Source organism: Chionomys nivalis, chromosome 8 (genome assembly GCF_950005125.1).
Source record: "Chionomys nivalis chromosome 8, mChiNiv1.1, whole genome shotgun sequence".
NCBI lineage: Eukaryota > Metazoa > Chordata > Mammalia > Rodentia > Cricetidae > Chionomys > Chionomys nivalis.
This window is the reverse complement of record NC_080093.1, coordinates 26,952,329-26,979,085: the sequence shown is the minus strand read 5'-3', so window position 1 is coordinate 26,979,085 and position 26,757 is coordinate 26,952,329. Positions and strand designations below refer to the sequence as shown.

At 40.2% G+C, this 26,757-nt stretch overlaps 1 protein-coding gene across 2 annotated transcripts in view; it reads right to left on the bottom strand.

Moving 5' to 3' along the window:
* Positions 1 to 26,757, bottom strand: part of Asah2 (N-acylsphingosine amidohydrolase 2) — a 58,357-nt gene that overhangs the window by 9,416 nt on the left and 22,184 nt on the right. Inside the window, exons 7-17 of one of the 2 annotated variants that reach the window (XM_057779284.1) lie at positions 17,357 to 17,477; positions 15,057 to 15,182; positions 12,563 to 12,649; positions 10,127 to 10,231; positions 9,936 to 10,017; positions 7,824 to 7,939; positions 6,245 to 6,339; positions 4,162 to 4,201; positions 2,880 to 2,975; positions 1,849 to 1,944; positions 266 to 412 (exon numbers count right to left, since the gene is read on the bottom strand). In XM_057779284.1, coding sequence (XP_057635267.1) covers positions 266 to 412; positions 1,849 to 1,944; positions 2,880 to 2,975; positions 4,162 to 4,201; positions 6,245 to 6,339; positions 7,824 to 7,939; positions 9,936 to 10,017; positions 10,127 to 10,231; positions 12,563 to 12,649; positions 15,057 to 15,182; positions 17,357 to 17,477 — 1,111 coding nt within the window. The remainder of the gene's footprint in view (positions 1 to 265; positions 413 to 1,848; positions 1,945 to 2,879; positions 2,976 to 4,161; positions 4,202 to 6,244; positions 6,340 to 7,823; positions 7,940 to 9,935; positions 10,018 to 10,126; positions 10,232 to 12,562; positions 12,650 to 15,056; positions 15,183 to 17,356; positions 17,478 to 26,757) is intronic. The other variant, XM_057779285.1, reaches the window with a different exon arrangement.

The following is a 26,757-nucleotide window of genomic DNA, read 5'->3' as shown; positions in this document are numbered from 1 at the left end:
GTGAAGCTAGCCTGTGGTGCCATCAGCATCATCACTGCTGAAGCTAGCCTGTGGTGCCATCAGCATCATCACTGCTGAAGCTAGCCTGTGGTGCCATCAGCATCATCACTGCTGAAGCTAGCCTGCCTGTGGTGCCGTCAACATCATCACTGCTGAAACAGTAATATGGTACCTCTAGAAGGAGGTTACAGTGTTAAGCAACACCCTTCCTTTTACCTCCAGAAGCAAATTCCTAAAGCACTGTAGAATTCCCCATGAATCTTACCACTCTGTATTCAGGTTTTGCTGCCTGCAGGACTTCCCCAAACTGTCTGCCTATCGGTGCTCTATCTGCAATATTAGGGATAAGTGTAGCTATCAGGTTCTCGAAGAATGGAGGCTCAGGACCGCTGCTCATGTTGGCTACTGTGTCCTGAAACAGAGAGCATTTGTTAAAAAAAATTCCCTACCCCCAATCACATCTCAAGAAATATCCTTATTAAAGGAGGCACACATATATCTACACAACTTAAATGGGGGCATCAAAAACAATAAACTCATTTTTTCAATATCCTTTGATGTTTTTTAACCGTTACATTGGACTATTAATTTTTATAGCAATACATAGAGTGGGGGATGTATGATCACTCTTACTCTACAAGCAAGAAGATGGGATTGAATATACTCAGTTGGTTCTCAAGATCATATAGTCAGTCTTAAACTAAGTGATCATAATATAGACCAAGAACCAAGTGTCCAAATGACTAAGTCTAAAACTCAGAGGGGCACTGTGGTTTAAAAATTGAGTAATCAAAATATATTCAAGTCCCAAGATTGTATTAAAATTTCAAATACAATAGGCAGTTCAAGTCAGAGGTATATGAGATTGTCGTAGTTTGTCTACAGCATGTAGGTCTCCTCTGTTTCAATCCAGTACATTCACACTCTTTCTTTAAATGGTTTATAGTACTTGCTATGCTGCAATTTCACAGCTTTTACTATTATAAGGCTATCATGAGGCAAGTAATATACTTACAATTATAAATTTACATGTGTTATATACAGATCTGTTTATTATTTTAAGTTCTTTGTTCTACTTGTCAACTAATTGTACCACAACTGCAGTTATATAAATAACTGTATCCTAACGGGACTTTTTTTATACTAAGAATCTTTAAATCACTTGTACACATTTCAGAAACACACACATGTGAATGCCAAGGCAATATTAGAGTTCAACAAACCTAAGCATCCATTCATCAGAACAATTTATAGTATTTTGAACTATCAAGAAATTTAAAATGCTACTTGTTAAAAGGGTAAGAGTCCTCTCAATGGAAGATACATCTCAATTTCAGAGATGTTATAATGAAGAAAATGAACATCTCAAATATTCTGTATCTGTGTGGCCTACTCGACTCTCTGAATGGGAGTAGAGAATCTGGAAACTGAACACTGGCTACAGTTAGAGTACAGATGGCCACTTACTACCTTCAAGAAATTTTAACCATCTGAAATATGGAGAAAAATAATATCTCCTTATTTCAAAAGATAGCTTCATGTTTATAAGATATATAAATGCATAGTATCTTATAAATATACATTTTATATATGAATACACATATGAAATATATATGCAAAAGACTGTGATTACTAAATGGTAGTGATTGAACTTGAGTATTGCTATCATTAAACTTTGAATTACTTTCTCAATGATACCAAGTAGTTCAGTTTTCTTCCCTAAAGAAAACTGCATATAATTTAAAATTTGTCAAATAACATGTATATAAGGTTTCTTTCTTGATTCTGTGCCTCCTTCTCCTGAAGATAATCATAGACATACAAACACACACACACACATTTGATTACCGTAGCAATTGCTTTAGCAAGGTCACTGAAGAGCTGGATGTATGCAGACAGAGTGTGTGGTCCATAAATTGTAGATGCTGCTTCATACCGCTGAGCCTACAGAAAAAACAAGAAGAGGTGTAGACATTTTGTATACACCAATCTGTTTATAGAAGTATTGCATTTTCGGCAAAGAGATGTCCGAACCACTCACATAATCCAATACCAGCAAATACTCACAGTGTTTTTGTGAAAACAGAATGTAAGCCTTTTCCACTAACCAGCGTAAGTGAATGACTGTGCCTAGTCATTGTAAAGGCAATGGGATATTTTGTTTATGTCATTTAGACCACGATTTCTTTTACTCTAAAAGATGATACAGACTCCCACCTTTTGTGCCCGTGGCTATTTAAAGTTTTTGCAATATTAGTGATCTCCCCAGGCTGAAAGAAAATGAGGGTAGAAAGGATTCTATTTAGTAACTCCTAGATAAGTTGACTGCTAATGGTTCCCTCTGTAGAAGGACTTCTACCTCACCACAGAGATAAGAAATAGAACCAAATGCATCTCAGCATCTCATTATGAACTCCCTGCCTTTGGTGACTCTACAGGAAGGCCATCAGTATGCAGGGTCCTCATCATTACAGAAACAGCAGTATTCAGCATGACACCCTTCCAGTATCTTCTGCAATCACTTGGCCATCATATTAGAGCCCTCTTCCTACCTCGTCCTACATTCTGTAAGTCTGCAGATTGTTTCATAATTGGCCTTACCAAAGCGTAAGACAGCAAGTGCATTCTGGGTAGTCATTTGCATGTCAGAATGCAGGTTTCTTTCCAATGCCCCCATCAAAGCAGGTTCCAGGAGAAGGTGGAACTCAATGAGACTATTCTGCTGACATATATTTGAAAGTGATGAGTGCCAAACCAAATATAATCTTTGGCTTATTCTCATCAAATCTTCACCTAAAACCAAGTCATCTCTCAGAATCTCAGAAGTCCAGAAAGAATGTGCAATGAAAAAGAAAAAGCCATGAGACTTTTTACTTTACCTGGTATTCTTCATACGTAGTGATGTAATGTGTGTAAACATTGCATAGACCCGAAACAACAACAGTCATATCCTTCATCCCATACAATTCAAACTCCTAGGAGGGAAAAGTGGAAGACTTATACCTCTTAAGGCTGTTATCTGAGCTCTACATAAGGTGCACATTGCTACGAGTTATTAACAGAAGACAAATCTCTTTTTTCATTTTTTTAAAAATATTTATTTATTTATTATGTATACAATATTCTGTCTGTGTGTATGTCTGCAGGCCAGAAGAGGGCACCAGACCTCATTCCAGATGGTTGTGAGCCACCATGTGGTTGCCGGGAATTGAACTCAGGACCTTTGGAAGAGCAGGCAATGCTCTTAACCGCTGAGCCATTTCTCCAGCCCCCTCTTTTTTCATTTTTTATTGATTTTATTTGGCTATACATTTTTCTCTGCTCCCCTCCCTTTTAACCCTCTCCCATGGTCCCCATGCTCCCAATTTACTGAGGAGATCTTGTTCTTTTCTACTTCCCATGTAGTTTAGATCCATGTAAGTCTCCCTTAGGCTCCTCATTGTTGTCTAGGTTTTCTGGGTTTGTGAATAATAGGCTGGTTTTCTTTTCTTTATATCTAAAAGCCACTTATGAGTGAGTACATATGATATTTGAGGAAACATACCTCTTAAGGAAAATCTTCCCAATGACCAAGACCACCGAGGGAAGAGAGAGATGTCAAAGAGTACTTTGTAAATTGGACCTAATCTCCATTAGAGTTGGACAAATCAATGGTGCTATGAAAATCTTAATAATCATATCAGTGGATGTAGACTCCTATTATTAAAGAGTAATTGCCCCAAAAGTATATTGAGTTTATACTATATATAATTCAGAAATGTTATTAGACCCAACTAATAAGACAAGACATTTATTAGGTTGTCATTTTACAACTATTCTTAATACATCCTGACTCTCAAGAAAATATAGGGAAGAAACAAAATTCTCCTAGTGCAAGGGTTTTATTTAGCCCATTCGTGAGATTCTAAGCAACCTCTAGACATAATTTACTACTTATGTCATGCAAGTATTAACAATTTTAGTTATTAAAATGTAAATTCCAATAAAATATTTTAACTTGCTTATAATTACCTTACTGACATTTCATATTTATCTCTATCCATGACCTTCAAGAATTGCAAACTTTAGCCATTTTAGGAAAGAATAATTCGATAGGGAATTTCTTCCTTTTCAAATACAAATGTGCAAGCATTGTAGCATTGTAGTTCCTATTTAACTTACTTTTTTAACTGCCTCTCGAAATCTTCGTCCTGACATGGTTCTGTGGCAAGAAAGCAGAGTTATGTAAACATCCTCCCATTGGAATGTGTGGGAACGATTCAGAAAGGCTTTTCGTAAATGCCAAGAAACTTAGCCTAGTTCACCCACAGCAGTAAAATATGTAGGAAGTTGATGGTGGGAGGGGGGTGGAAAGGCTTAGCTTTTTCCCTTGACTGGCCTGTCTTCAAAGAACATAACACAACTGCCCCAAAGACGGAAATGAACTCAATGATCTTCCGAGAGAGGAAGATCATCAAGGGTTGGGGTGTAGCTCAATGACGGAGTACTTTCCTGACAGGAACAAAGCCCAGAGCTCCTCCCCTGGTGCCATTAAAAAAAAAAATGACAACATTCTTTCCTATTCATGGTTTCGACACAATGGGTTAGTTGCATGCTACAAGTGACAGCTTGGGCAGAGAGAAAGTTTGATGGTTGGCCCTACCTACAAGTTGGTAATTTTTCATTTTTATATTTATTCCTCCAATATCATCTTAAATATCTGCTGCTTACCAGGACCACTTTTACGTGCTGATGATTTAATAGAAGGGAAATCACATCCCAAGAATGGAAGGTGACCACCGAGGAAGTGAGCTGAAGATAAGGGGAGAATAATAAAGCCAAGTAACGATGGAAGGGGGTGGTGGGAGGGGTGGAGGTAGTAACGGTGCTGATGTTGGTGCTCGCACTGAAGGGAGAGTGACAGCAATGGGTTCTTGCTGGTAAAGATGATTTTAGGTAGTGTGAATAGAATTGGCATCTCTATTCGAGATTCGAGCAGAGGAGTTAAAAAAATTAAAAGACTTGGCCATGAGACTAAGCAGAGAGGATGTGTTTCATGCAGAAAGAACCAGAAATTTAAAGTCCCCGAGTTCAGAACATGCTTAGTGAATCTAACAAGTGTATTTGTAGTTCTAGCTATACAAAAAACCTTGACAATGGTGCAGCATGACGAAGCAGGGCGAACAAGAGGCAAAATCAAAAGATACCAAGACAGGGGGCTTCATGAGACACAGACTGTGTGGGAACCTGAAGGAAATCGGAATGATCCGAGGATTACCTGGAATAGATGAGAAAGGACTGGAAGGTTTTGGACAGAGGAGTGGCATACTGGAATCCTGGTTTAAAGCAATGTTCCCAACCTGTGGGTCATGACACCCTTGGCAAACCTCAAGCTCCAAAAAATATTAGCAAAAATTATGAAGTAAATATGAAATATCAAAGAAAACAATGGTACAGTCACCACAGCATGAGAAACTGTGTTAAAGGGTCGCAGCATCAGAACCACTTTTTAAAAGAAATGCAGGAGACTGCTGCATTGAGAAAGGACTACAGAGGAATCATAAAGGAACCCAAATTGGAGGTTACTGAAATATTCTGAGCGAAAGATAATGATGATGGGGAATTAAAGAATGTGCTGGGTAGAACGTAAGAACTTGATGTATTCCTTAAAGAGGTGAAAAGAAAACTCAAGGACTATTTCAACAACTTCCTCTAATGAAAATAAGAAAGATTGGAAAATATACAGGCTCCGAACATTCTTCAGTCTTTCCAATACCTAAACTGATGTGTTCAAATCTTTTCCTATTGTTTCAAGTCCATGTACGAACACAATTTATTGCACCCTTCTACCCTTGGAACGCCAAGTTTGTGGATTTTTCACACTTTCCCCATCTTTTTCATGGGTGAGAAGTCAGCATAGACAGATTTATTCTTCAGAGGCCCCGCGAAAAGAGGAAAAATTATTTGTCACTGCTGCCAAACATAGTCCAAGAGATCAGCAGAGAACTATCTTCCCCTATAAATTAGGCCCAGGGACAAAGAGATGCCTCGGGAGGTAAAGGTCCTGGCCACCAAGCTTGTGACCCAAGTTCTGTCTCCAGAACCCATATGGTTACTTGTGTGATCTATCCTCTGACCTCCACAGGTATGTCAAGACCTATGTGTCCCACCCACAAATACACAACAACAGATAAGTGATTTTAAAAAGAATCAGTCCCAACAGAAATCCATTTGTTTAGTATGAAACACTTTATAAAGAACTTACGTAAATTCCCCAGGGATAGCAGCTATGGCCAATGACCCAAGAGTCACAATCTGAACATCAACAATATCTGGGTGCCAAGGATGAGGTTTCGTCAGCTGAGACCCAATACAAGAAAATGACATTAGGTATAAATTAACCTTTCCATTGCCAGCAGTCATACGAGTGTCTTATTAAACAATTTCACATGTTTGAAGCTAATTTTGTTTTTTCACCACATCCATAGGATTCATTTCTAGCTATGATGTAACATTAAATACATCATGTACATGTTTCTGTTTTGGCTGTAGCATGTGAATCTCAAATGCAAGGCTTCCTTGCTAAGTTCAGGGTGCTAAAGCATTTGAAGGAGCTTTGGTGGGCTCCTCATTCTGTGCAGGGTAAATGATGGCCTCCTTAATGGATATAGAAAACCATCTGTAATAGTTTATTGCAATCATTTCTATTTTTACCCTGGCATTGTTTTAAGTTGAGAACTCCCAAGTCTGGCTTTATCTTCCAAGGTTCCTTCAAGAGAATCTATACTTTTCCATACTCTGACTAGTGGAAACTGTCTCTCCATCCCTTCCTTCCCTCTTTCTCCTACCCTAACAATTTTAATAGGATACTGGAAGAGTCTACTTTATAAATACTTAACACTCCAACAACATGCTCCTATGAATAGTGGGATGATTTTTTAACACTGCAAATGTTAAAAAATTACATTCTGAAGTAGTGTTAAAAGAAAAATACTTTAGCTGGACAGTGGTGGTGTATGCCTTTAATCCTAGCACTTGGGAGACAAGAGGTAGGTGGGTCTCTGAATTTTAAGCCAGCCTGAACTGAGTTCTTGAGTAAGTTCCAGGACAGCCAGGGCTACACAAACAAATCCTGTCTTGAAAAGCAACCAAAAATTTACTTTAAATACTGATGTTGACAAATAAGCAGAAGGAATTGAGTTAGATCTGCAACATCCACATAAAGACAGGCATGGTGGTGTGGCATGTCCTTAGAATCTTAGCACTGGAAGGTGGAGACAGGGGGAGCCCTGGGACTTGCATGTCAACCAGTCTAGCCTAATTGGTGAACCCCAGTTCCCAGTGAGAGTCTGTGTCTCAATACATAAGGTAAATAGTGCAGAGGAAAAGCATCTGAGGCTACCACTGTCTCCACATACATACACACACACACACACACACACACACAAAAGTACACCTATACATTCAAAGAAAATAAATGTATATGTAAATAAAATTTTAATACTAAACATTTATGTGGGGTCTGGCTGACCGAGAAGACTCTGCAAGTAAAGTGCTAGGTACACAATTCTGAGTTTGATCCTCAGGACGCATGTGCAAAAAGAGTTCTGCACAAAAGTGTCCTCTGCCCTTTGCAAACATTCCCCCACATATATTACATATGCATGATAATAATAAATATGTAATCATAATAATAAATTATTTAAGAATATCTAAATAAGCTCTTCCATGTCAGTATACATTGACCATTTATTAACTGACCATTATTATATTGACCACTTATTATAGCTCAGACACCACAAAGCATAATATTCTGACTCCATTATGACAACCAAATGCCTCACCTCTCCAGTGTGAAGTAGGATTGGCTTGGGTTTATGGCATTCTATGATTTCTTCAGATGGTTTGCCCAAGAGCTGGTCCCGAATAGTGTCCCAAAATAGATCCCCTTCTGTTGTTCCTATTAGGATTGTTATGATTAATAAGATCCCTATGCCAGCACTCTGCGGATGCTATGATTTAGATAGTATTACACACAGTCATTTTAGACATATCAAATATTTTGTTAAAGTCACCGCTCAATGGCTTCAACAATTTGAGCAATAAAAAGAGAAGTGTTTTTTGCGTGTCAAAAAATAATAGCCCTTAATTAGATTGTCACTTTTATAAAAGATAATAGAATACATTTTGTGTGATAATCTCAATGTTTGGTTTATATTAACCTAACTAATTTATGTCATAAACAAAGACAGTTTTCTAATCCACATATTTGTGAACTGCATCATCTTTTTCTCATTTTAAAAATTAACAAGGATGACTTCAACATGTAATACCAGCTGTCTGGCATGTAGACGAAAATAGTAAAACTTTTGGAATTACAGGGTAAGCCTTAATGACGATGCATGGTTCTTGGGTGTGATAGTAATCCACTAGTCACAAAAAGGAAACTGATCTAGACATTTTTGTCTCAACAAATATAATCATAAAATTGCAAAGACAACCTCTCAAAGTAGGGATTTTTTTCAAATAATTTATCTGATGAGGGGTTTGTACACAAAAATATATTTTAGAAAACCTCATAACTCAATAGTTACAATCGAAAACCCAAACTTAAGGAAGAATATATAAATAAACACTTCTCAAAAATTATAGATGATGGCCAATAATCACAGAAAAAGACCTATGACATTATCAAGCATATGCCAATCTAAAATACAATAAGAGACACCATTCCTCACACATGCTGACTAGAATCAGCACACTAGATAACAAGTATTGATGAAGATGTGGAAAAACTGAATGGCTATATTGAGGGTGCAGACATAAAACAACATAGCTATTCTAGAGCTCGTATGATAGGGCTTCAGATGTTAAGACACAGTTAGTATATGACCAGCAAGCTCTCCTCTAGATACACGCCCAAGAAGAAAACAACAAACACAGACACACCCAAGCCCTTGGACATATATACTAAGGACCTCATTATTCATAATGTATTTTTAAAAAGTGGAGCAACCCCAAGATCCATCAACTAAGAAACTGGCAAGTAACATCTGGTATATTGATACCATGAACTAATTTGGCCATAAAAAAAAAATGGTATGCTTCCACAGCTATATCTCCATGTACCTTAAAAGCACAATGCTACATAAAAGATGCAACAAAAAATCTAGATATTGTGTGTTTCCATTCATATGAAATATCTAAAGAAAAATGTAAAGATGGGATGCTTATTTGTTGCTTATATAGTGGCAGAGATGTGACAACTAACATATTCAGATTTTCTGCTGGAGTGATGGAAATTCCAAAGTTGACTATGGAAAGAGCGTATGCCTGCCAACATATTAAAATCCATCCGATGTACTTTAAATGGCTTGTCAATTATTTCTCAGTAGTAACTGTTACTGTTGACTTAGAGGAGGTTTTCTAAAGTATATTTTCTGTACAATTCCCTTAAATTATTTGAAAACATTTTCTCTCATTCTCATGGTTGTTGTTGGGGTTTTTTTCACTTTCTTCATTATAGTCTTGGCACACTGCCATCACAAGGAAATCATGACTGCCTAAAGCAATGGATAACCTGGGGCCAGGGAGATGGTTCAGTGAGTGAAGTCCTTGCTTCCAAAGGGTAAAGATCTGAGTTCAAATACACGCGCGCTCGCACGCGCGCGCGTACCCCCCCCCACACACACACACACTAAATGCATTACCAAGGTTCATCAATATACTGAAGTGCCAAGAGAATTTGTTTCTGCTTCTATTTGCATTAACAAAGCTAAGGGGTAAAAGACACCTATCCCTGGGAGATCGAGACATCACAGCCAAACTTGGCCAGCCTGAAGCCTCCTGAGTCAGACACGGGAGTCATAAACACACTGACCACAGTTAAGCTTCATTGGGAAACAGAAGCCTGACGCCTCCGAACCTGGAAGCACGCATTCCATCCTCCCTCTCACCCTGTGTAATATTGAGGCCCGAAACTCCGTCAATTGTGCCTGCCGCAAAACTGTAGCCCAGGGCAGGTTTACACGTCTTCGCCTGAAACGGGGATCATAAAACAAAAACAAAGACACAGAAGGTCAGCAGTAAGTAACAATGGGCTGTGCTCTGGCCCTGTAAGAAGGTCAGGGCCCTCTGTCATACTCACTACGTGTGTGGCATTGATCTGCACGCTCACATCTGTCATGTTCACCCACTGATGAGCTGCAAACACTGGTCCAGTCACCTCCTGGGAGGCAGAATCGTGCAGCTCCTAGAAAATTCATATAAACTCACTGTCATGAGGGGGAAAAAACTGGAGAGAAACGAACACTAACACAGGCACCTAGCACTTTCTGCACCAACACACCTTCCTCTTACTCACTGCTTGAGAGCATCCTCAGCCCCTTTCCCATCCCCACAGTTCTTTCATTGTTCCCAGGACTTCCCAGAACCTGAAACCTCCAGGAATGTGGACCTGCATCTATTCATCCCAAATAAGAACTTAACATGAAGCAGATCATGACATAAAAGCTCCAATCTCACACTCGCTGGAATGCCAGGCTACCAGCAGGCAGACTTGGCATAAAGCATCCTCTTAGGACTCCTGAGCTCTCCAAAGACAGGAGCCAGGTGGTGGCTCAAAGACACTGTGTCTCTCAAATATCAGCTAGTCTTTGGCATTCTTGTATTTAAAAAAAAAAATCAAGTGATATTTTTCCAAAAGTACAGGAAATGTAAGTTTAATACTTTTGGAGACAGTTGTGCTTATTCCTCTGTGTCGTTCAGTACAGGAAAATCCTACTTCAGCACAAGGATGCTGGCCTGACATCTAGGCCAGTTCCATAACAGCCACCTGTGGCCTTTTAAGACAAGTGACTGGAGTCCCAGCTGCAGCCCGCCTCCCCTGATAAGCAGGGAAGTTGTGCCTCCCTGAAAAGAGAGCCCAGAATTTCTCTGCTCTGATTCTTTCTGTTCTCAGGCCAAGGACAGAAACAAAATTTCGGATACCAAAGTGTGTCACAGGCTCACCCTAAAAAGAATCTGTTAATTTAGAATAATCCACTGATAATAACACAGTAAATAAAAAGAAAGTACAGCAATTAGTCTGCCTGTGGTTATAGATCTTATGTCGATTTTTTTTTTTTTTTTTTTTTTTTTTTTTTTTTTTTTTTTTTTGGTTTTTCGAGACAGGGTTTCTCTGTGGCTTTGGAGCCTGTCCTGGAACTAGCTCTTGTAGACCAGGCTGGTCTCGAACTCACAGAGATTCACCTGCCTCTGCCTCCCAAGTGCTGGGATTAAAGGCGTGCGCCACCACCGCCTGGCATGTCTGATTATTTGAAAGGCTCTTTGGTTCTTCTTAATTGCTTCTGAAACATTTTAGAACTCGGAAGAAATTATCTATTTAAACACAAGGAGGCAGTGTAGATGTGTACATACGCATGCGCACACACACACACACACACGTATGTGTAAGCCATGAAAACAAGGGCATTTAACACTATCATGGACACAGCAGTTAGAAGCCATTTCTCTTCATCATTTCCCTTCAGATACAACTCTGTAGAAGCAGATACAAAAATGGGGACAGAATAGAAGACAAAATTTAGCACATCACTGGGGATATGGCTCTGTCCGTAATGTGTCTATCACACAAGCATGGAGGTCTCAGTTCCATTCCCAGTACCTGTGCAAAACTCGGTAGAGGAGGCACACTTCTAGAGCCCCAGTAGGGTATACAGGCACACTCTTAGTACCTCAGTAACATAGAGAGGTATGCTTCTAGAACCCCAGTAGGGTAGAGAGGCACACTTCTAGAACCCAAGTACTATAGAGATAATGACAGGATTCCTAGGACTTGTTGGCCAGTCAGTCTAGTCAGTCAGTAAGTTCCAAGTTCTATGAGACATCTCCTCTCAAATAACAAGATAGAGAGCAATTCAGCAAGACTCCCAACCCCAACCTTGGGTCTCCACGTACATGTGTACACATGCATGTCTATACATGCACCACACACACAAAAGCACATACCTATACATACATCCATCACACACATGAAACAAAAATTTTAGGAGCAGGAGGAAGGTGGAATCATTCATAGCAATCCCATTGAAAGCCAGAGTCTCCCTTCAACACAAGGGAGAGAAAGAGATGTGACTTTTGCCCTTTCAAAGAAGTATACAAATAAATAAGAATTCGTGGTGCCAGAGATGCTCAGCTCAGCTTTGTCGCTGAAGGCCAAGTTCAGAAGTGGTCAGGTGCCTTTAGCCAGGCAATGACTGGAGAGGTTTCTGAGAATCCTCACGAGGCCACATTAACCGAACACTTTACAGTCTATCTGTCAGCTCAGTCAGAGCTGCGCGCTCAGGCTTTCTAACATCCTAAAATAGAATATTTTCCTGCCTGCTTGGTTTTAAGTGCACTAGGAAGTCTGACCAGATGAGACAGAGTCCTGTGTGGCTCCCAAGGGCAACCTCCCAAACCCAAGTCTTTCAGACTTCCTGGCCAGGCTGAGCTCTTGCATACGGACTTCCTCATAAATGATGTCTGTGGGTTTTAAAGAGCAACACAAAACAAAGATGCAAAGCACTGGGCTCGTGCCTACCTTGGCTCTCTGGTAGATGGCCCGTCCTATAATCTGTGCGCTGTCAAGCATATCTTGCCCAGGTCCACTGGCCATGCACATGCTAGGCTGCAGCAAAATGAGACAATATGATCCATAGTGAGATGACGGATGGTTTTAACAACTGGAAAATTACAAACTGAATCCAACCAACTATGTATGCTAAGTCAATTCTAGCTTTTCTCTTGAAACATTTTCTCCATTTACAGGCTAGGGCAACCAGAATCGTGCTGCATTTGTAGTAGGGAGTGCTTTTAGAATGCATCTATTCCAGGCACTTCCTTCTAAAATTAGGAAACAGAGCTTCGGCTTGGTTGAGAAATTTGCTGGACATTACTAACTCTGAACTGGGACTGGAAGGTAGGCGTTACCCTCTGTCGCTGCCTTCTTACTTGCTCTTGCTTGCCTGGGACTCTCGCTCTGACTGTCTTACAGGGAAACTCATTTGGATTACATTAGAACAGTTAGCAATCCTGGGAGGAAAAGGAACAACTCCTGTAGTGGCGCAAATGAATGCAGACAGATTATATAGATATATACAGCTTTAATAAGGAAATAGACTTACAGGACCACAGGTTCCCGCGGAGCACTGGAAAAGCGGAGCAAAAGAAAAGGGCTGCTGGGATCATGCCCGGCAGATTTATCCGTAAACATTAGCCCGAGGCGAACACGCCCCCAATGGGTGGGGCTATGTCCCTACATCTCCCCCTTTTGTCTAAATAAGATAGAACCAAACCAAATACAACTATAAAGGATATGTTGAACAAACAGAAAGGGGTGAAAAATACCCCCAAAAATAGGTTACATAATGCTTTGTTAACCTTGAATTTCCTCAACGCTAATGAGAAGGGAACATCGAGATGTAGGGACATAGCCCCACCCATTGGGGGCGTGTTCGCCTCGGGCTAATGTTTACGGATAAATCTGCCGGGCGTGATCCCAGCAGCCCTTTTCTTTTGCTCCGCTTTTCCAGTGCTCCGCGGGAACCTGTGGTCCTGTAAGTCTATTTCCTTATTAAAGCTGTATATATCTATATAATCTGTCTGCATTCATTTGCGCCACCACATTTGGCGCCCAACGTGGGGCATATTTTGCCCCCGACCCGGCACAGGGGGGGCGCAAGCTCCACCTTTCCCGGCTAGTTGCCTGAGCTCAGGAAGGCGATTTACAGCGTGCTCCCTGCTCGCTTTCCCTTCTCCCACTCCAGACAGACGCAGGTTAAGATCTTCCCTGGTAAGCCAGCTCGTAGTACTACACAAAATATTAAAAATGGGTTAGATCAATATGTAAGATCTAGCCAATAAGAGGCTGAAACTAATGGGCCAGACAGTGATTAAAAGAATACAGTTTCCATGTAATTATTTCAGGGCATAAGCTAGCCATGCGGGCGGCTGGATGCTGGGGATGTAGCCCCGCCGCTTCTTATTACAACAAACTCCAGCTTTGTATCCAGTTTCCAAGAGCAGAAAAGCCAAGATTGACCAAATACTTAAATACAATGAATGTCATAAAGACACATGGAAAGAAACTACAGGTGAATATATGGTAGATAAATGTGAGAAATAAAAAAGACTTAAAAATAATAATAATAAACATCTTAGTAAATTTGACATCTTAAACATTTTAAAGATCTATATAAGAGGGATGACCTAAATAAGGCTGGGAGAGAATCGATAGACTAAGAAATTTTGTACTATTATGACAAATGTTTTAAGAATTAATGTATTAGGGATCTTAAGATTCTCCATAAGGGAAAACATACTGCTTTTACTTATGCAAAAGAGATGAACTCATTATACTCGTTTCTTACACGTCTTTCCTTGCTCTGACACTATCCATAACAGCTCCCATCAACCACAGTGCCCACCAGCGGATAACTAGCATGCGTACATAGTAGAAGGCTTCTTGGCAATGAAAAGGAGTGGAATCCCTTCATTTGCAACAATGTGCATGGAACTGGAGATCTTCTGTTCAGTGAAATAACCCAGGCACACAAAATCAAACACCACGTACTCTCATTCACTTGTGAAGGCTAGAAAGTTGATGGCATGCAAGAATGGAATGGAATAGGAGTCAACAGAGACCAGGAAAGGTGGAGAGGAAAGGAGTGGAGAGATGTCAGATAAGGTCATCAGAACAATACTAGACAGAATTTGTTCTGAGTTTCTGTAGCACAGTAGGGCAACAACTGTTGGCAATAATGTATTCAAAATAACAAGAAAGGTGCAAAATGCCCACCATGTAAAAACGATTAATGTCTGAAGAGGTGGGTGTGCATATTATCCTAATATCATTGTGCAGATTTGACTTCACAGTGGAAAACTCAGAGAACCTACTTAAAATTTAGAGGACTTGGGTAAATGCTTCAGAGCACAGCGGAGACTGGAGACCAATGGGCCAGTGTGTACTTGGAAACAACACTTTTGCATTTCATTGATGAATATTCAAACATGAAGTACAAGCCCTTACTACATACCCCACCGATGGGACAGGTGCTTTTCTCGTTGTCACAAGACTCTCCTGTGTTGGTACAATGTGGACCGAGGATGTTGGGGGACACGTCTCCGAGATTTGATGAAGCAAAGCCTGCTACGAATGGTCCCTGCCAAAATAAATGCACATTACCTTTTCTTTTATTTCTTTAGTAATGACTTTCATTAAAGACACAAACACTCAATCCACTCAAAACTTCTGTATGAACACACGCATGTGGAGAAGTGCAGAGGTCAAACCCAGGTATCTTTCCTCAGAAGCTCTTCCTCATTCCGTTGTTTGTTTTGGAGGCACAGCCTTTCACAAACTGTCCATCTGCTGATCAGGCAATGCTGACTGACCAGTGAACTCCAGGATCTGCCCATCATTGCCTCTCCTAAACTGAGATTATGAGCATGCCCAAATTTTGACTTGAATGCTAGGTACAGAAAGTATTTTAGTAACTGAACTATCTCTCCAGCCCTCAAACATAATCATGTACAGACAATAAAAAGATAAATAATATTCTGAGAATTTTTTTTATTTTATTTGCTGAACAAAATTTATTTTATTGGATTTATTTTTATTTTATTTTCTAATTTTTTAGTTTCTTAAAAGGCTTGTGTTTTGATCATATTGATGAAAATAATCCAATTATTGACAAAGTTTTCAAAGCAGTTCTTCAAAGGCACACCTCCCTCTAATACACAATTTGACAAGAAACGCAGACTACACCAAATGACAAAATGTGGAGTCATCTATCTATCTAGTATCTGGGACTTTACCTGAAACCCAGAAGTCTACATGCCCTTGACAGTTACCACTGGAGCTGGCCCCCTGTGAGCTCCTCCTTTCTTAATCAGATTAGAGACAGCGGGCACAGTCTTGGACCCACCTCATCCACCATTTCCAATAAACATCTTCAGTTTTCTTAGAGAAAGACATAAATCTATGGCCTTTTTAAGTATAAAGAGGAACCCCTTCCCCCAGATTGAATGGTAGTACACATTTGGAATCCTGACAATGGGGAGGTTAAAGAGAGAAGATCATGAATTCAAGGTTAACCTAGACTACATAGCAAGGCCTTTTCAAAAAAAGGGGGGGATGAATAGAAGGAAGAAAGGGAGGGGAAAAGGCAGGGAGAAAAAAATGGGAAATAAGGCAAAAATCAATGCTAACTAAAAAAAAGAAAGATAGAGTTTTGTCTAAAAAGAGGCTAAAAGATCAGTTTTTAAAATGAGGTTACTATCTATATAATAGAACTGTCATCGTCCACTATGAGCCTTTGATTCTTATCATCTTTATTTATCTACATCTGGTGCTTGCATCCAATGGCCAAGCAGAGAAGTCTCTCCACCATTGTCTATCTGTAGACACTAGTTACCCGTAGCTTAAGAGGTTCCTGCCATAAGTCAATTGACTTGCTGGTTTCGTATCTCATTATTATATGAGTTTCAAGGTCACAGGTGTCTAGGGTTTCTGCTGGCTTAGGTTTATTTTTAATGTGTTTGGGTATTTTGCCTGCATGTATATTCATGTACCATGTGCATGCCGGTGCCTGTGGAGGCCAGAAGATGATGCTGGATTCCCAGAGACTGGAGTTATACACAGCTGTGAGCTGCGGTGTAGGTGCTGGGAATGGAGTCTGGTTCCTCTGGAAAATCAACCAATGCTCTTAACTGATGAGGCACCTCCCCAGGTACTTGGGTTTTGTTGGATAAATAAGGTCCTTGGAAGGAATGTTTTCTCTATAAGAACCCTGAATCAATAAAAATCGTTCATGGTTTTACACCACCAAGAAAGTGCACGATACTCTCCAGCACCGAAGATGAACGTTAGCATCAGCAAAGTGAATTATATTACCAGCTTATCCACAGACTATTACAGGCTACAAAAATACAAATCTGATCTTTCTTATATAATTGGTTGTAAATTTACGAAGCCATCAAATAAGAGACATCTGCTACCAAGAACAAATGGTGCCTTGATTATTTGAAATATTGCTTTCCACAATGGGAGAAAATAGATAGACAAGTAGATATCTCTTTGTGTGTTGGGTGGGGGGCAGGTAAAGCACTTCCCATACAGGCCAGAAGAGGGGTCAAATCTCCTGAAACTGGAGTTGTAGCTGATTGTGAGGCTCCTGATATGGGTGCTAGGAATCAAGCCCTGTTCTCTATAAGAGTAGCAAATACTTTTAACAATGAGTCACTTCACCAGGCCAGTGAATTCTTCCTATCCATGAGAACACCTTATTCTTAACATTTGAATCAAGGTGAAGATTTCAGGCATGTTGATTCTCACCTGTCCAGGTAGATAGCCTCTGTTCTTCTCTTGCTCGAACAGGTAGGCTGCATAGCCCATATTGTCACTGTTCACAAGGTGGTTGCTATTGTTCATGCTGACGGGGTGGATGGCAAACCAGCTATAAAAGAGCAGAGAGTTCCAAGTTAATCGATAGAGCCCAAGGAGTGGGACAAAAGGTGACATCTTCTCTCAGAGGTTTAAGTCTTTTCCAGCAAGTAAAAGCACTTTGTGAGACTGACCCGCTACGCTACCTACTGCCCCAGTGAAGCGCATTAAAGTGTCTTAAATTCTAAGCAGCCTACATTCAGATTCTTTCACTGTTGGTCAGATAAAATTGCCAATTATATGCTCAAGAGTTCTAATCATTCACATTAGAAAAATACAGCACTTCATTTTCATGAATATTGCATTACGATTATCTTCATAAAAGCTTTAACAACTTCCAAGGGTGGTCAGTTACTAGAGAATAGTCCAAATAATTGGATAGACATAGACTTTGTCCTTCAGGACAGACACAAAGATGATAACTACCCCAATTAACCCAATCCAATTCAGTAGACTCTTAGAGTTAGCAGCATGCCACGCCTGGAATAAATGGAGGTTTCTCTTAGAAACTCACAGAAGACAGAGATGTGGACAAAATGCCCTTAATATGATATGACAAATGATATAAAAAGGCTTTTCAGACACAGATGACTAGCAATTAATTTGAAGGGCATCACAGAGCTAGAAACGGCAGAGGAAGTGCATGAAGGCCTAAGAGAAGATGTTATGCATAATTCAGCATGTCCTTCTGCATAGTAGTACCTTGTTTAAATATAGACCCATGCACTTTACAAGCTAATTACACATCTGCTACTTTATTTCACAATGCTGGCAGGCCGTTCGCCTCCATCTGCACAGGTGACACAGAGAAGCAAAATGATGGCCCGTACGTCATAGAAGACTGGTGTCCTCTGTCAACTTGTCTGGAAGCCATCACACTTCAGACCTTCGCACAGGGGAAAGAAGCTGTTGCTGTGATTTGGTTGTGAAATTTCTCCCACAGAGTCTTGTGTCCAAAAACTTCATCCCTAACTGATGGTACTGTTCCGAGAGAAAACAGAACTCTTTGGCTATGGAGCCTAGCTCACCGATGTAGGATTGTAGGCACCTGGTTTGAAGTCGTAACTTGTGTTTTGCCGTGAAATGAAGCCACAGCTGTCCCCTGTTATCCACTCTGTGGCAATTTCCCTGACAAACTATGAGCAAACCACATCGTTCCTGAAGTTCTCTTCGGGCATGTTGTCAACGTGGTAGGGAAAGCTAGCTATGGGAAATGCCGGTGGAGTGCGGGAGCGGAAAAGCGGCTGAACCATTGCTCAAGCAAAGAGAAATGTTGGTTCATGGAGTCTCAGGTTAATTTAGGAGTTTTCAAACTCCTGAGGAGCCAATCCTATGCTGGGAAAAAGGTTTAAATGTTTAGCTTGCATCAGTACCTAAGTGAAAACAGCACATAAAATGAAACATTTATTTAAAGACTCGGGTCGTTTTAGGACTTTGAGATCCACTTAAATCCTCCATTCTCATTGCCTAATAGTGAAAGCAGGGTTAGGGATGATGGCTTGAAGCCTGGTATATGAAGCCAGCAGCATAAAGTGGTTGCTTTGATTGGTGCAGTGCAGTGTGGTCTGGTGTGGATTACAAAGGATTGGGAGAGACTACAGGAGTTGAAAGCCTCCAACCAGCAGAAGGAGAGACAATGTGGCCAGCTCTTTCACCACATACACAGATCTCTCTCTCTCTCTCTCTCTCTCTCTCTCTCTCTCTCTCTCTCTCTCTGTCTTTCTCTCTCTCTCTCTGTCTGTCTGTCTCTCTCTCTGTCTCTCTCTCTCTGTGTGTGTGTATTATGTAGATATAATAATCATTATATAGTAATTGACTTTACAATTCTTCAGGTAGTAAATAGCACAGAAACAGAATTGTAGCATATTAAGCATAATAAACAATACACATAGTCAAAAATCCAGCCAGTGTATTGTTTTCATATTCTGATTTAAAGAGATAGAAAATAGACTTTATTAGGCTGTCAATATAACTCAGTGGAAGAGCATTTACTTAGCATGTGCACGGCCCTAAACTATACACAAACACACATGCATGCACACAAATCAATTAAACTCATACATTTCAAAACTTTATCCAATACAGACTGGTTATTAAACCCTTATAAGAAATTATTTTATTTTAATTTCAAGAATGAGATGTTAGAATTGGGCTGCTACCTTGCACAGCACCCCTTTTTCAGTTACTGACATATGCCCTTTGGGGACAGTGTCTATGAGCCTGAGCTGGACATCTCACCCGAAGTGACTTTATATCAAGGGATGCACCACATCCTGTACCCCTTCCCTCCCCTACCTCCTGCATGGGAATCTGAGAGACTGAGTACAGATCTGGCTGTGAACCCAGGAGAGCTGTAGAAGGAGGCTCTTTCCTGTGGCACATGGGACTGAATCGCCTCAGAGATGCTCCCATCCCAGGCCCTGGCCCATCCTCCGAGTCCGCCATATTGCTGCATCTCTGTCTATCCATGGCATCGATAACCTTTCTAATACACTCCTCATTCCCTTGGTATCTCTTTCAGTGTCTCTTGAACCCTCACTACATCCAAAGACCTAACCACAGTGAGCTTCAGTTACCTATTTTTTTAAAAATAAGGTCTTTGCTGAATAAAGATGTACACTGAAATATTGATGAATGGAATATAAGCTTCCTGCTGTAGGCTGTAAAAATATTCTAGTAGAACAAACAAAAAACGAGAGTGGAAGAATGAAACAGAATGCCAGAATGTTGCCATTTATATCAAAGCTGATTGTCACTGCATGGAGATTGTCCTACTAGTGACCCTAATTAACTCTAAACTTTTCAAGTGTAGCTTTTGTCTTTCATTAAAAAATAATAATAACGATATCCTTCTGCCTAAGGTTCCCAATTAATTCCAAAAATTACTAAATACAATAAGTTTCTGGAGAAATCATCAGTCTATAAAAATAATTCTGTCCCTAAGGTGTCTACTAGTAACTGTGCAAGGGTGTGGACACAGAAGACAGCCTAAGCTCACCCTCCAGATGCCACCTTCCAGAGTCTATATCTGAAAAAACCCTACCTTAGTCTCTCCCTTCGACTCCCTTTTTATCCCTCCCTCTTTCTCCCTCTATCTGTTCCTTGTTTTCCATCTTCCTCTTAAAACACGAAATAAATTCAAATCAACTATTTCACTATTAGATATATTTTGCTGTTTTAATATTTCATTTATTGGGTTTGGAAGAAAAAACATTGCTGATGTTCACAGTAGCTCATGGTTTCTCCACCATGATCTATTGACAATGAGGTGAACTGGATTCAATCACTATACAATTGAAAAAAAAATGCACAGAACAATTCTCTCAACGTTGACTGTTATTTCTCTCCATGTTCTAGGCAAAGGACTTCAAATACATCTATAGTCAGATTATTTTTCAGAAGCAATGATCATTCTCCTTTTAAAACAATTAAACTAAGCCTCCGAGTGACACAGCAGCCTGACCAAGTCCACAGTCCCGCATTGAGCCAGGTCCCCATTGTGGAACCCTGGTTCTCCCCCTCTATTCATTCACTTGCTCATCGATACAAAACAGGGTATCATCTCGCCTTGAGAAAGCATGTAATGCATTAATTTACCTTCAAGGTAAAGAACTCATGAGAGAAGAAGTAGAGGAAATAGTGCCTGCAAAGGCTACAGATGTGAAGAGATGTGTTCGGAGAATGGATAGATGACCAGGGGCCTGAGCAGAAGCAGCTGAGAAAAGAGGAACAAGCTGCTGGACAATGCATCCTGCCTATGTCAAGTCATTGGAGCATGAAATGTAACTGCTACTGTGCTGATTCCCACGGAACACACGTTTTGTTGTGTTTCCATACCAAAGAAGTCATAATTACACACATTAATGTCTGTGGGGAAATCAAATGCTGAGAATTTCTTCTGATTAGATGACAAACTTAATCTATTTATTTCATCTACTTTACATCTAAAAAAATCAATTGCTCACTTGCAATAACTACTCAAGATGTCACTTGAACTACAGAAAAAGGGAGTACATCTTCCTGCTCTTCCCTTTGAAAGGTATGCTATGAAAATGTTGGGCACATCACAGTGTCTAAGGAACTTTGGTAGTGGTGAATATTGATAAACACATAAAGTCACAGTCACATTCATTTTAAAAGATTATGGCTACAATTCATTTTTTCTGTTCGAAGTAATATTCCTCAAAGCAAATTTCCAAAGAGTGGAGGAAAGACTTAGTTTCTCAGAAAGAGTTCAAATGAAGACCTAAAAAGATAAACATGCCCCTGATGACACTTTATGCATAAGGGTGATGTCATACCTCACTGTAATAAAGGACCCGGAACTCTATTTCAAGTCAGTGCAAAACAATCAAGAAAGTAAGCCAAATCAGAGACCATTTACACTACAAAGGTTACTACAAAATTCCAGAGACTGAAAAACAGTACATGTCAACAGAATGTATAAATAAATAAGCAGTACAATAAGATTGACAAGTATAATGAAGGTTTTCTGCTGTATAAATAAGACATTGAAGGAGGAAGATTCCTAGAGCCAAGGATTGAATACAAAATGTGTTTTTTGCTTTGAAAAAATTCTTAACTCTTCTAAAACAAATAGCAAGCCTACCACTGGTTCCATGAACAGCTCTGAGCCTAATAAAGAAACATAATATGAACTGTACCCTTTGTAAGAGGTACAGGAATGTGGTCACTGGGAACATAACCCAGTGGCTGCTCAGTTCACTGAGCCAGGTACTTCAGTCAGTCCAGAGAAAAAGGCTGGCTTGGTGATACACCTTGCAAGGGCCCCTGTGCTAGCTGTAGCCCCCACCGAGCTTAAATCTCCACATACAGGGAAATATAACAGTGTTAGTACATTCAAAGGTGGTGCTCACAGAGTCTAATGGGGACACGGGAACTCTTTGGGTGAACAATACAAAAAGCTATTATGGATTCATAATCAAAGTAAAGCTTAAATCAAATCATACCTGCTTAACATCGGCCCTAACTCTAATTGCTGACATTCATGAAGAGGAGAAAACAGTAAACAAACAACAAGGACAAAGAGGGATGCCTAGAGCTGAAGAGAAAAGGCAATGTGAGCACGGAGGCAGCCTGAACCATGTGTCCGCAACATGAGGAAGCCAAAGGTTGAGGATAATCACTGTAAGCTAAGAATAACACTGCGCAGACTCTCCCTCAAAGGACGCCATTAACCCTGTTGATGCCTTGATTTTGGACTTCTGGTCTCTTGACGCATGAGAGGACAAACTGCTGTTATTTGAAGCCCTTTCTATCTGTGAGTAACATCCCAGAGAAACTAACACACAGCACACAAAGATATATAAGAACGGCTAAGATTACCAACTCCAAAGGGAAACACTAGTGACTTTCTGATGTGGGGCCCCCTCTGTATGCTGTGATTACCATTAAAGAATAAAGAAAACCGGCTTGGCCTGATAGGGTAGAACAGAGGAAGGCAGCGAAGACTAAACTGAATGCTGGGAGAGAGAAGGAAGAGTTACAGAGAAGCTATGTAGCCCCACAGAACACAGATGCTGGAACTTTACCCGGTAAGCCACAGCCTCATGGCGATACACAGATTAACAGAAATGGGTTAAATTAAGATATAAGAGTTAGCCAGTAAGAAGCTAGAGCTAATGGGCCAAGCAGTGTTTTAAATAATATGGTTTCTGTATGATTATTTCAGGGCTGAGCAGTCGGGAACCAACTAGTGGTCTAATTACAACAACTTTCACCTATTTGAGCTGCAGCATTTAATATCTGTAAAAAAGGAAAAAAACTATCGCAGTAATATCTACCTCAAGCACTTGCCAGTTACAGGAACTAACACAAGTAAAGTACTGAGCATCTAGACTGGCCTAGAGTAAGAATGGAATATATATGTGTGAGTGTGTGTGTGTTATATTATATATATGTGTGTGTATGTGTGTTGTTATATTATATATGTGTGTGTGTATGTGTGTGTGTGTTCATTGTCATGGCATTGATGGGTCTATTGATATTCTAACAAGGATGCTCATGAAGAAAGCATAAGATTCTGTAAGCATAAATATTCATTGTAGTAATAGTATTAATGCAACGTTAAAATAAAAGAGCGGATGACTCACACATGCAGCCCATGCATGTTAAGCCAATAGATGAGCTTGAAATGATTAAATGAGGAAACTCTGCCCTCTAGTGGCAGAGAGAGGATGCTCATTAAATACCCATATGCATATCAATTTCCCACGCCCCCTCAAAGGGTGGGGCATGTGAACAGTTCTGACTTAATGACATGCTTGCAAAAGGACTAACAAATAGCCAATCCTCTGGATTTCCACAAACCTTCACTATGTTAAGCTACTGGAGTTTCATGTTCTGCCTGCTGTGGTATTTGGCATGAATCATTATAATGAACACACCTGGGTCACCTCCCTTACAATCCTTCTTACCTCATCCCATTGAAAACTTTGGGGGAAAGAGAAGGAAAGAGGTCTGATTGAATTATCCTGGAAGCATTACTCAGCCCATAATTTGACCCCAATGGAATCTGAATCTTTCTAAAAGGCTCAGAGAGAGGAAAGACAGTGGTGTGAAGCCAAAGGAGTCTTTCTGGTGGGCAGCATCCTCAGAAGAATGTCCCCATCCCTGTACCCAAGAAGAGATGAATGTTCTCAGCGATCCCTTTCCTCATTCTCAAAAAGCCTGCCCAAGAAAGGCCTTTGCTGTAACGATATCGGGGAGATACTCTGGGTGGATTCCATGCAGTAATGACAAACAAAAATCTATCTTTACAGTCTGACCAAGAAATCAACAGTAGAAAAACAGGACATTATCAACAATGGTGTTTTGTGAAAACTCAGCCTAACTAGGAAGTGAAAAACTTCAAAGGAAACCAATAGCACTTTGATTTTCCTAAGACTGTTTCTGGCCGGGCACGGTGATGGATGATACCATCAGGGCTAGCCCGAGTCTGAGAGGGAACACTGCTCACTTTTACAGAGAGAGCATCAGGAAGGCAACACATAGTTAATGCTTTAAAGTTAAGTATTCCCTTGGCTCAGAGTCCCAGCTTCAAGAAAGCAGCTGGAAGAATCTCTGGAAAATGAAGATTTGTGGAGAAATTTTTATGACAACAGCAAGCCAAGCGTATTCCCACATAACGTGAAGTTTACACTCGAATTGCAAGATACAATGGAATGCATTATGGAGTACTACAAAACAGGTTTAAATGATAATATGAAAATCATTAATACTGAAACATATCCATAAGGTATTGATAAATAAAAAAGTAAAACTTTATAAATAATAAAGCCCCACTTTATAAAGAATTTCTAGCATTTTTGGCAAAAGTTAAAATGACCATGCCATAAAATGTCCTTACATGTTAATTTGAATCCTCAATATTAACAGAAGACTTTTATTCACAATTTTTTTCTTGTAGTTCACAATTTGAAAACTGTGTGAATATGAAAGTCTTTTAAATAACAAGAAACTATGGCCATCACTGGGACAATGTCATTGCTAAAATCACAGGACCAGGCTAGAGAAGTACTTCTGGCTTATTAAAGGGGACTGGCAAGGTCTTCTGAATCAAGAGACACTGTCACCCATGGTATCACTGAAAACTACGATCTGCCATGTAAAGGCGACTTTTAAATCTCTTCCGATCCAAAAGCAAGAGATGGGACAGGAGCAAAGTATTGAAGACACGAAGCAAATCACACATGGAGGGAGACACGCGAAAGCCCAGATGGAGAATGATCAGTTTCTGAAAACAGATTGAACCCAGGATGGAGATTGTCAAATATGAAACCAAAAATGCCCTGGAGGTGGTGGTGCAGGCCTTTAATCCCAGCACTTGGGAAGCAAAGGCAGGCGGGTCTCTGTGAGTTCAAGGCCAACCTGATCTATAAGAGCTAGTTTCAGGTCAGCCGACAGAGAAACTCTGTGTCAAAAATAAATAAATATACAACATTTCCAAGCAGCACCCTCCTCAAACCAAACAACAAAGGAAGATTGAAGAAGTGATTTTTAAAAATGCATTGAGACCACTCCCCTGCAAAGAGTTGAATTCGTTATATTTAATAAAACTGCACCGACTTTGAGTCAAAAAGTATTTAAAGCTAGGAAGAGAGATGCCACAAAACCAAACAAGCAACCAAGAATTGGTTTGAATGTCTCAGTGTGAGAAGGTAACCTCTTGATCTTTTCATGCTATTTTGAAGTTTAATGCTTTGTGGGGGGAAGCGAGTGAGCATGATCAGCCACCCTCGCAGAGTGTTCTCTCATTCACACTTACTTACAACTGTTTCTGTATGGGAAGATTAACTCTTAACCACAGCGGGCTTACAGTGGGATAATTGTATGGTTGGCTTTATCTTTCCTATCTATACTGCTAAATTTTCCATGTTTTTTATTCACATGCTGGAAAACAAAATTTGGATTAGAAAAAAAAAATAGCACCGGGGCTGGAGAGATGGCTCAGAGATTAAGAGCACTGGCTGTTCTTCTAGAGGACCTAAGTTCAATTCCCAGCTACCAGGGGGTGACTCACAAAGGTCTGTAATGAGATCTAGTGTCCTCTTCTGGCCTGCAGGCATACATACAATCAGAACACTGAATACATAATAAATTAATAAAAAGTCTTTAAAAAACAAAAAGAAAGAAAGGAAAGAAAAGAAAAAATAATAATTCCATAGATTTCTTCTGGTTAAGAACTTTTCAGGTACTCAACAATCAAACAAGTTCAAGGTCTTCTGCCTGGTTTTTATGGTTTTGTTTTCCAAAGCTGAGATACAGGAATGTTATCAGGCAAGGGTCATTACTTTGGCACATGAAAGGCCTTATCAAGCACCTTTTCAGAGAAGAAGTACCAGACCTAGCAGGAGGCGCACATGGGCATCTCAACTTCCCTGGAGAAGAACAAAGCACAGCTGGAAGGAAGATCAGGGCTGAGAGCCCACAGTGGCTGTCAGAGCAACTCAGAAAGAGCAGGACAGGAAAGGCCCATAGGGACAGGGACCAGAGCCTCCCAAAGCAGAGCTAATGCTGGCGGAGAAAACAAGGATGAGGCAAAATGGAGAAAAAGGAAAAAAAAAAGACAAGATGCAGACTTGTCTAACTAAACCACAGTGGTACATGCCTGTAATTCCAGCACTGGGGACTTTGGGCTGGGATATCATACGTCTGTGGACAGCATTACACCGTGGGACCCTGCTTCAGTGTTTTATAAATGGTTTCTTGGAAAGTTGCTACTGAAATTTTAGCATTTTTTATGTGAGTGATGTCAAGTGAACAGGATGGGG